At 39.0% G+C, this 12,091-nt stretch overlaps 1 protein-coding gene across 6 annotated transcripts in view; it reads right to left on the bottom strand.

Moving 5' to 3' along the window:
* The window catches only part of UTRN (utrophin), a gene marked incomplete at its 5' end in the record, with an annotated part of 401,089 nt that overhangs the window by 42,586 nt on the left and 346,412 nt on the right, over positions 1–12,091 (bottom strand). For all 6 annotated transcript variants that reach the window (XM_082306872.1, XM_082306874.1, XM_082306873.1 and 3 more), the window contains 2 exons: positions 371–528; positions 7,325–7,410. In XM_082306872.1, coding sequence (XP_082162998.1) covers positions 371–528; positions 7,325–7,410 — 244 coding nt within the window. The remainder of the gene's footprint in view (positions 1–370; positions 529–7,324; positions 7,411–12,091) is intronic.

The following is a 12,091-nucleotide window of genomic DNA, read 5'->3' as shown; positions in this document are numbered from 1 at the left end:
TTGTTCTGGCAGGGAAAAGCACGTGGTTCTCACAGTATCAGGTTGCTTTGAACAATGCAAAGCAGGATAATTGGCTGCTACAAAATTTTTTAACAGCTTTTAGAGCAGCCAATATTGTCAAAACCACAAAGATTTATATATTCTTTTCGCTAAAAAGTAATTTGTTTGATCCTCTCCTAAACCATAAACCACCTTTTACAGCTGCATTTTCACAATAACTTCCCACATTTAGTTGCAGGAGCATATTCATTTCTGTTCAAGAACTCAATGGACGTTTTTAAATTCCTCTCTTCTTTTTACACCATGTAAAAGTGAATCTTAAGACTTCAGAGAGAGGGTTTTTTTCACACGGAGGTCTTTGTTATCTTACCTGTTGGAAGCAGCTGCGCACACTGGGTTCAATGTTGCTGCCACCGAAGGCTGCCACTTCCCCAAGCTGCCGCGGGATCTGGATGGCGTCATGAAGCAGCAGGCCCAGCTGCCTCTGGTCGCACATTTCTGTGGGGCCTGCCACTTCCTTGAAGAGATCTGCAACACCGACAAGAGGCACCGGCTCATTTCATTTTCATGTACACCCCCTTTTATTTAGCCACACTGCAGCTCGAGCTTTAGAACTTTTGTAATCCAGACGTGGTCACAGATGGCCGCTGTCGCATTTACAACAGTTTACCCTCACCTAATCTTGATTACTTTAACTACGTTTTCTTGATCCATAACCATACAAATGAGGAAAGTAAGGCCAAATGAATGAAACTATCCAGCTTCTTATGGCATCTCTTGACAAAACTGTACATTGCAGCTCCTGTTTTTCCTAGGAGCAGCTGTGTGACAAAACAAGCAAGACATCACAAAATCAGAACAGCTTTTTGTTCTAATCCATTATTACCACATTGCCGCCCTAATATTTACTAAGTTTTCTATCTTATCACTAGGGAAGAAGGAAATAATATTTCAGAAATCCATATCTTATGCTAAAATCTATGCCATCCTTTGGTTGGTTGGGGACAGAAGCACGTTTGCTCTGAACTGAGACTAGAAATTACCACAAGTCACAGCTGGCCATGTAAAATAGCTTAAAGCAAGAGCAGCAGCCAGCAAGACAACTCATGCTTAACATTAATCACATTTGCTTCCCGGATAACCATGCCTGCTTCCAGATACTTTTCCTTTACTGATTCCCTTTTCCTAAGGTAGGTGTCAAGCCCTGCAATATAAGTGGACATTCTGGGATGACTGTAACGACAGAAAAAATTGAGGCGGAAAGGATCACAAAAATTGTTCCAGACACAGACACTTACTGGGAAGAAAGATATTGCTTGTACCGACTTAAGAGTCACAGTAAAGCATTGAATTAATAGGCCTGTCTGCAGTACAGATAATATTTCTTAAGTGCTTTCTTAACACATTTCTTTGATTAGACATTTTTAATTGTTACAAATTTCAACTACAATTTTTAACGTTTCTGCCAACAATCCTTGATTTATGAACTTTGTAGCTGTGTACATTAATATTTAGTCACAAGACAAATCTCTCCTGAAAATATCTTAAACATTGACTTCATCTTAGAAATAATTTTAAATTCTGTGACTGGTATAAATTACAGAAGAAATGGAGGTGAATTCTTTGTGTTCATTCCAGCTGGCTTTTACATTCTCCTTTTGCACTCAGTGGCCGGCTTGGATTAAAGCGCCAAGTAATCTTAAAAGAAAAAAAAAAAAAAATCCATTTATACTATTCCCCTACTTTTCATGTTTCCTACCAGAACAACTGTTAATAGATTAGAAATAAATGAAATTTGAAAATTCAGTCTGACTGCATTTCTGATTGGGAAAAAGACAAGCTTTGTTCATAAACACTTAAGAGAAACTCTTATTACACTCTGTAAATTGTTTTGCCCTTCATTTGGAGCAACTGTCAAGCTTTGTCAATGTGCTTCAGAAAGTCTGGTCATACTTTTTTCTTGGCAAAGGAGGTTGAGGCGGAAGAAAGGATTTTCACAAAATAGAAATCCAGATGACTGAATAAATTTTTAGAGGTTCTTTTATTTTTCTCGCCCCTTTCTTGCCCAGTCAAACAAATGCTTCAGCATCTTCAGCACTCAGTGGTAAGAAAAAAACCCCACAGACAACAGCAGTGACAGAACTAGTACTGCACGACTGTAGGCTCGTCTCGGCAATCCCAGATCCTGGCTAGCTTCCTCAGCTGTGGTTGGGATACTTTTCCAGTTTCTAAGAGTCAGTTTAAATGACCTGGTAGGATTAAAAAAAATGCTTGCTTTATTCTTTCTGTTTGCATCAGTCTACAGTGGAAACAGGCACTAAAAGAAGAACATTTCATTAACTGCTGCAACTGGGAGGAAGATGAAGTAATTTCCCAAGCCCTAAACCTTCAGTTGATTGGGGATCTAGTAAATAGAGGAAAAATGATGTGGCAAGAGAGGGAATAGGGAGAGTAATCAGCTACAGTTGCTCCAAGTAGGGAATCAGCAAATACCATTGAAGAGCTCAAACTCCACCAAATCACTCCACTTAAAAAAACAAATAACACTGGCAGCTGCGCCATAACCGATGAGTGTCCAAGTACAAGGGAGTTCATGGATCGTATCCTCTTTTCCCCAAACCCTCAATGCCTTCGATGTGACACACAGGAGGAGAAGCTCAACTAAAGGCATGGAAAGCCAAAATGTTCTTGCTATCTGGCCCACCTCCTTAAAGTAACCCACAAGCTGTTCCCTGGCAAAGGAGGCATGGTGAGAGCAGCTTTCAAGTGGCAGACATATGGGAGGAGAGCTCCTTTTAAGGTCTGACAGGGTGCACACCCAGACACCATTCTCGCCAGTGGGAAGAGAGACCCTGTATGTCACCCACCAGCCATGTCAGAAGCCACAAACTCTTAAAAATGGAGTTTGTTAATATGTACATACATATTATATGAGTTTATACATAAAATACATTGATATAAAGACTAAACTATACAAAGGATTCTACCAAAAGGACAAGAAGAATGATTGGGGAAGTGAAAGAAAAGATTATTCAGATCTGAGCCATAGGAAAACAACAGAAACAAGAAAAAAAAAAAATCGGTTAATCTTAAATTCAATTCACCCTCACACTAGCATTTCAAGGATGACAGCCAGCGGGACTCAAACTGCAACTTAGCTGGACAGCATGAAAAAATGTACTTACTGGCTGGTATAGAAGGAGATACTTGAAAATGTTGAAAAGTTTATTAAATTCCTACCAAAACGGTAATAAGATAGTTAGTAGTATGATGTCCATGACACACGTTTTATGTCTTTTGCTGAAGTAGCCAAGACATAAAATCACAAACCTAGCACTGTCAAACCTGAACCACCCAAGCAGTTCCAAGGAATCTAATGATAAAGACTCCATAGTTACACTGAAATATAATTAAAAATATGCAAAATGGAGAACGTGCCATCATCTGTTCACGTGTATTGTTACAAACAGGATGAACATTCTTTCCCCTCCGCCTTTCTTTTAATATCACAGTTAGTTCCAAATGGCTTGAAAATTAACAACATAAACATAACATTAAAAAAAACCAAAACCCCACATTCCAAGGATGTTGTACATCACTTGAAAATTGAACTACTTCACAGCTGAGATTTTTCAAGTAGTCCTTCTATTTCACCTCAAATCCTACAGTTTTTATGCATTAAATGATATGACCCAAACCCTACAAATCTACACACTAAACAAAACTCCATGGTGTTTTCTGCTTCTGCTACAAATCTAGGCTTTCTGTGTTAAAAACGAGCCCAGGTAAGAGCAAAATGCAGACAAATGTGCTCCCATTTATTACACAGTGCTATGACTTTTCTCAACCTCTAAAACTGAAGAAAAGGGAGGGAAGATAAAATTCGTGTTGTCCCTCAGGAAATCCACACCTCTGAGACACCGTTTGTCTCCTGATTACATGACCAGGCATCAAACCTGCTGTGAATAATCACACATGCAAATTAAAATTTTTACTGTTGCAAACACTTGCTGATCTGATGGAAATTTACCTTCCAAGAACATTGGGCAGACTAAAATTGAGTGGTTAGAAATGTTCCATTTTTCCACAGTATTCAGAAGTCCTGTAATAATGTATGAACAACTAGTGGTAAAAAGGAGCAGTGTTTTGTTTATTGTGCTCTAAGTATTTGGGAATTAAGCTACTATTATCTTTTGTAGTGTGCATCCTTCTTTTTTTTTTCTCCTTTTCCATTTTTTAAGGCTACTTCTATACCCACGAACTGATCAGCGCATCAGGGTCTAAGCCCAAGCACTGGAACGCTGTCATCTGTATCATTAAGCTGCTGAAAGTGTACCCATCATGCTTTTGATCAAAGTTGACTGACTCTCACCCCCAAAATAGCCAGGAATGACGTGAGAGTTAAGTAGGGTCAGGGATTGTTTCCAACAGGTAGCTCACATGTGGCCCCCCTGTTTTGGGGAGGAAGGAGAGCATAACAGCGATACAGCCAGACCAGGCCACTGGCCTCACCAACAAAAAGAAGCCCTGGGCTATTTGCCCTACAAGCACAGATGTAACCAGCTCACAGCAACTCAATTACATTTGCAGGTCCATTTTTATTCACAGGAGCATCCAGATGTGTGCTTTAAGTTACGTATGTCTTTAAATGTTTTCAAGAATAGGCTTTCTTTAATTGAAGCTTCAACATTTCTTCTAAAGTAATTGGGACTTTTTTAAATTAAAGATTCATTCTCATGTCAACCCTGAAGACCAGCATCTTAAAAAGAAGCTTAATTAAATTAAAAAAAAAAAAAATCACAGAAATTTCTCTGGCAAAACATATTTAAAAAATGTGTCAAGTGAAAAGATCCTACCTATACTGGAAATGAGCATGCAGTTAACAAAAAAAAGAGAAAAAGGCTTCACATTAAAGAAAGAAAACAGAACAAAAGCTTGATTTCTCCAAAAAGGTAAGGAAGATGAAGGTCAATTGTACTGGTAAACTGAAATTATTGTCCCCTGTCAGTTTACCATATTATTTCATAAATCCAATGTCTCAGCAGCCCAGAAATTATGTTTCTTCAAGTTAACCCCTGAAAGACTGGTCTCTGGGAAGGCTGACATAGAAAACACTTGAGCAGACAGTCTGGTTAAGCATTTTACAAAAGATTGAAGGGTTCATCCAAAACTTTTTAAAACAAGAAACTTGCCTGTTTTACTACCAACTGCTCTGAGAAGAGTTTGCCCCTCTAGGACTACAACATTTAAGGTACGGTCTGTGCTCTGCTAAGGGCTCCAACTGTGACCGTAGGACGACTGCCATGGTCAGAGAAGCCTAGGATCGACAACGCTTCAGAAACGCTTAGAAGAAATATAGCCAAAAGGAGAAGCAAATGTCAGGCGCTGGTCTGAGAAAGGAAAAAATCAGAAGGCAGGTAATTCATATTAAGCACCCGTGTTCAGGGGTACTGATCTTCCTTCCATGTGACATTTTCTTGAAAATACTTAGCATTTCCATTATGGTTTTCACCTGACGATCTGAAAGCTCAATAGATAATGACAAAATTTCTCTCAACAGTAGATGATTAGTAGGGTGTGACAAAAGCAAAACAAACAAGAGAGCTCGCACCGAAGATCAGTCTGTGACACAGCTGGTGCCAGAGGACCCCAAAATGCCGACTGCATAGCCACCGTAGGCCAACCACCAGTACCTGACACCGTTACTTCCTTCCTCCTTCGGCAAAATTTCTTTCAGACTGAAGGGTTTTGTTTTGTGACAATTTTATGGTTCGTAAGGACAATAAAGATATCAAAGCCTGGCCCACTGATCAGAACAGGACAACAACAAAAAAATGGATGCATTATCTGATTATTAATTCTCTGCTGTGAGAAGCCAAGCAACTATTTCAATTTCAGATGTATTTCAGGTTGACGTTATGACCACTTTGTACAAAAGTCTCCTGAGACTTTTTCTGTACTAATTTTTTAGGACTTTTCACAGCAATCTTCAGGAAAAAGCCCACCCTGTTAACACAGACGACGCAAATCCGCAGCCACCATCAGCTGCCATTTTTATTTTACTACTAGACACAAAGCAACAACATAAAAATTAATCCGACCTAGTCATTTCCATCGTTCTGCTTCAGTGCCTGTATTCGGTAAGTATACTAATTCATTAGTGATAGCAATGTAATGTGAGTTTATTCCCAGGTTCTGGGTTTTTTTAAAACATCTTTTGGTAGGGTTATCATTCTGTTATCCACAGCCTAACTAACTCCTATACTTTACGAAAGCTTTTTATTTCACACCAAATGGCAGATTACCTCCTGAATTGTCATTACTGAACAAAGGTATATCTGCAAAGCTCTTTTAGTTATGGACTAATTCACAGATACGTCAAATGACATAAGGAAACTAAAAAATACAAAGTCTTGGTACCGGCTCAAGTTCAGATGCCAAAATATGCTCCAATGCATAAGATACCTGTACTTTTGCTCAATGTTAATAAACAAACACTTCTAAGGAAAGCAGAAATTGTTGCAGAGCTCCAATGGTACACGGCAAATACAGTCTCTACACATTTTACATGAGTTTCTGAAATGTGTCAAGGAACTACTGCAAAGAATAGTAATTTTAAGATGATGTGCATAACGTATAACTATCCATCACCTATGATGCCCTTATATAGTGCTTAATCTCGTGTTCTGTATTTGTCAGGAGGTTTTGCCACAGTTACTCAATTCCCTTCTGCTCCTGCAATTATTTTTGTGAAATATTTTTATACTACTCAGTATTTCTCAAGCTTGTGCGATTACTTAAATCAACATAATTTGAACTTTCATTGTACAATTCTGGTAGAAAGCACAGATATTGGAAAAGTATTTTCAGAGTTCAGATCATCTTTTTCATAGACCACAAACTACAATTGCTGGATTTTGATGTATTTCCTTGCTTTATCAGACATATCAATCTATTCCAATCAACGCTGACTTGCTTGATTTTTTTCCTAAACACAACGTGTACACACACACACACATGAGAACAGAATCAATCAAACAGAATACTCTCTAGCTTCCACACAGCTACATTCTCCTTTGCTTTTGGGAAGCGCAATACTGTGCATTATGACAATGCATAATTGACATCAATGGTTTCCAGTCAGGATATAAATCCTTCTTTCTCCATTGTCCCAGATGATAATGAAAACAACAATTCTATACAAGAAAACTGTCTTGCTACAGGCATGAGAAATGTTTAACTACAAATTTTGCTACAATGTGTGTTGTTATTGTACGTGACAATTATGTAAAGTAAGCATTTTATAAAATACATTCTTCCTTACATCGGTACTTCTCTTCCAGAAGGCCCTTGGAAAGAGACATCAAGCCAATTTTCAGGGACTGCACTCGAATTTTTCCAGTTCGGCCACTGAAATTATAAAGATAAGACCATTTAATACAGTTTAATTTTATTTCATTCCAACTCAAGTCTATTAAAAAATGCAAAGGCATTAGTGAGTTCTACTTTAAATACACTTCAAATCTCAAAACAAATTAACACTACAAATCACATTAAGAATGCTTCCCTTACAAAAGCTCAGCTCGCCTTCTAAGTGGTTTACACGTCAAAACAGTTTGTATTACTCCAAAAGGGCAGACATTTAGCTCTGTAAAGCTCTCAACATGATTTACTAATGTGATATACACGAAAAAATACATGAGCACACAGCAGGAAAGCCTATTACTCAGTGTGAAACACAAGGACTGCAAAATAAAAACAAGTTTTCATATCACGGTAATTCATTCATTCATTTATTTCACTTCATTTTTTCCTTTTATGTTTAAAATACTCTGATATACATGTGTATCACGACATAAACAGCCAACCACATGCAGTAATTAAATGATGTGGAGCTGTCGTTCTTGTTAAGCAATGTGACTTCAGGCTTGTCTTGACCGACATGAAAAAAAAAAAATGCCCAAACCCAAAAAACCACACATCAAACCTTAAGCAACTTGAGAACAGATAAATGGGTACCAAAGCAAGTGATTTTAAACCTGCAAGACAAACACTGTTCAAAAAGGTACTACAGCAATAAACCCAGGGTACACGGAAACGGACAATTTTAAAGTTCAAAAGATCAGTGCAGAAACATATACTTAAAAGATGTGATGATTTCTTCTTTCAAAGACCAAAAAACATGACACAATTCCTCTTTAGATGAGACATGGCAAAAAATAATGAGAATAGTAGTTAAACTGTATATATTATACACAAACCCCTGCATTTAAGGTTAGCTGGGTCCTTCACCAGCAAGTAAGAGAATACTAAAATTAGTATCACCCCAAACATTACTTTGGTCCCTTCTATCATGCTGAAGTGATATATCCTTTAATTACTTCTGGAGTGGTTATTAGAGATCTCTTTCTGTCCTATCCATTCAACATATGGTCTGCTATTTGATTTACTTCACAAATGTTGTGCTGAATACAAAATTATTAATTTACTCCTGGGCTCTCGGTAAATTAGCTAAGCGCCTTACAAATATTAATGCATTTGTCTTCACAACCATCACCTAATCTAGTGAGACTAGACAGCATTATCTTCTCCATTCCACAAGCTGGAACAGAGGTACAGAGAAATTATTGCTAAATTAATCAAAAACACCCATTACTTTTACTGCCTAGTTTGAAAATCAGGACCTAATTTTCCAGAATGTTATAAAAGTGCCACCTATTTTATACATTCAAGCCTAGCTTCAAATTACCTCTTTCAATCACAGACACTACATCATTCTGGCATACCTTAATGTGTAAATGGCTCATTTTGCAACCCTGATGAAGTTCTTTCCCCATTCTTTCCTGTGTAGGGTTGTCTGTGTTTTACCTTTGTATTCAAGGGAAAACCAAAGCAGAACATTCATTTGGGTTTGATTTAACTCAGGACTGACTAGAGCAGTTCTTTATTAAAGGTAGAAACTCAGAAAAATCTTTGCACCTAAAAGGTCACGGCACATATGTAGAGGCTTCAAACTTCTCCAGATTTCAGCAGATTGTTAAAGGGACTATGAAAAACTTCCTTTGCACAAAAAGCATTTCCTTAATAAATTATAAAAAAGAATTACACAGCCTGCTGTATTATGTTTTTCTAAAGATATTTTCCCCTAGCATTTTTCTTGGAAACACCTAAATATTAGCACTGAAATTATATATACAGTAAAAAAGCCACACCATACCCCAACAAAACTCCTCCACCAAACCTATAGACTTTGTAGCATTGACACTTCCAATTCAATAGTTGAAGTTTGCCCAGCTTAGAAAGCCACAAAATCACTGAGGTTGGGAGGGACTTCTGGAGATCATCTAGACCAATGCCCCTGCTCAGTCAGGTAGAGCAGGGCGCCCTGGATCATATCCAGATGGGTTTTCAATATCTTCAAGGACGGAGACTGCACAGCTTCTCTGGGCAACCTGTGCCACTGTTCGATCACCCTCACATATTAAAAATATATTTTTCTTATATGTTTAAGCAGAATTTCCTGTGTTTCAGTTTGTGCCCACTGCCTCTTGTCCTGTCATTGGGCACCACTGAGAAGAGCTTGGCTCCATCTTCTCTGCTGCTCCCATCAGGTATTTATGCACATTGATGAGATCCCCCTGAAACTTCTCTTCTCCAGGTTGAAGAGTCTCAGGTCTTTCATCCTTTCCCTATACATCAGATACTCCAAGTCCTTAATCATCTTCATGGTATTTCACTGGACTCACTCCAGTTTGTTCATGTCTCTTTTGTCCTGGGGAGCCCAGAACTGGACCCAGCACTCTAGATGTATCTCACCAGGGCCAAGTAGAGGGGAAGGATTACCTCCCTCGACCTGCTAGGAAGGCTTTTCCTAATGCAGCCCAAGAGACTGTTGGCCTATTTTGCCACAAGCGCATGTTGCTGCCTCATGTTCAACTTGGTGTCAACCAGGACCCCCAGGGCGTTTCCTACAAAGCTGCTTTCCTCCAGCTTGTACTGGTGTATGGGGTTATTCCTCTTCAGGGGGAGGACTTGGCATTTCCCTGCATTGAACTTCATAAGATTCCTGTTGTCCCCTTTCTCCAGCCTGTCAAGGTGCCTCTGAATGGCAGCACAACCATCTAATTGCGCTGTGTGTACAAACACCTAAAAATCAAGGCCTTACAGTGGGAAGGTTCAGGAAACTTTTTAATGCTTGAATTCATACAAAAATTATGGGTCGAGTATTTAGAATTAAGTGCCAGCACACTATTCAGATTCACTACAGCAGCACAAGCATGCTTGTCATTACAAAATCAATTGATAAGACCACTTTAAGCAGCTCACATATCTTTTGCTCTGATCCTGATGAAGGGAAGCCTGAACCATTATACCTCTATTAACTGGTTTAGAGCAAAAGTTGTCCATTCTCCATCAATACAGCAGTGAAAGGCAGTACAACAATGGCACATTATTGACCTCTGACCTATCTTCAAGTGAAAAATGTCAAAAGCATTATAGCTGCTTGTCAGAAGTGCTTTTCTTGTTTACTAGATTCCATTTGTCCCTCTTTCCCCATGCAATACAAAGTCTAAGGATTCATTGCCCTTATATAGTGCGATGCTGACATTCTTCTCCTTTCCCAAATGAACTGGAATTTTATTGTTTTAGTGGGGAAGGTGAGAGGAAAGAGAGGTGAGGGGAAGGAGGAAATAAAGAAATCCTTGGTTTTGTAGGTGATTCCGTTGCCTCTACATATGCACCAGGCAGGCTCTGCCCTATCTGCCTCAGGTATGATCCCCCTATTGCACCTTCATCCACTGCCAGTCAGGAGGTGGCACAGAACCCAAAAGTAATTCAACTTTTAAACCTGCTAAAATAGGCATTCAAAAAAGGTACACATCATTTCCAGGCATGGTAGGAGAGTGCGTTGAAAGCATATAGTACAGAGAGGACTAGTTTAGTGGGGAATCAGCTAACTAGATCATTTGGTCAAGGGCATGGGGGGGTACCATGCTGCATGAGCAGAGAGGCTGGATTGGATTGGAGCACATACAACTTTGTTGCATAGTTTGGACTCTCCATCCAAGCAGAGAGCAACCATTCAGCTGTTTCAGAGGTCCAACACAGCTGTAGAGAATATCAAAAAGCAACTTCATATAAAAACTGACGCCTGTCACTACTGTACAATAACATAAGCAAATGAGGAAAAAAAGGGTAAGCTAGAAATGGTTGTAGTATTAGAAGAGAAAGGGAGAACACTTTTATCCTATAACTTACTACAGGAGATACTGAAACTAGAGGATGCAGGAGAGGGGAGGGAGGGAAGAACAGGCAACACACAGATAACAGGGGCCGTAGACGTGAGCCACACCCCGTGAGTTCCCTTGCTAATCCTGTAACAACTGAACTCCAAACAGATGAAACAACTACGATCCCAACCTCACTACATCGGGCACAAGCTGTGTGGAGCACTTGGGAATCACATCATATAGTTTAGCTCTACTTGGCCACAAGAACATTTCAGCTGCAAAGCAGCATGCTAAATCCTAAAACTAACATTTCTCTTTCTGCTCAAACACCTAGGAAATTCAATGACAGACATTAAAGCAGGGTTAAAATTATCTGAAGGTATGTCTTTCCAGGCAAATGAGTTTAGTGCACTTTCCGAAAATGTTCCATAATCATGCAACTGTCATATGCAAACTTTATTCCTTTCTCTAAGTAACATCCTAATACAGAGTTAGGACCCAAAACTCAATTGACAGGCAAACACAGTCTACACCATAGTCAAAACAGAGGCCTGTGACACCTGTAAATTATAAATGTACTAATCAGGATATAATTAATATTAGATTGTTGAATATAAGCGTACAAAACTCATTACCAACGATGGCATGCAAGTATTCTGTAGCATCGCGATAGCATAGCCAGACACAATATATAAGCATTTTACCTAAGTACCTGAACAATGTGAACACCAAAGGGGCAAACAGCGATGGGCACAGCTGCACACAGGAGTTAGCCAGATTACAAAAAGTTGCCAGACAGAGGACCAGATTAAGTACAAGAGATAGCAAACAGGAATACACTATACAGATGACTGGCAAAC

This window comes from Platalea leucorodia (genome assembly GCF_965183815.1).
Source record: "Platalea leucorodia genome assembly, chromosome: 3".
NCBI lineage: Eukaryota > Metazoa > Chordata > Aves > Pelecaniformes > Threskiornithidae > Platalea > Platalea leucorodia.
This window is presented reverse-complemented; position numbering and strand designations above follow the sequence as displayed.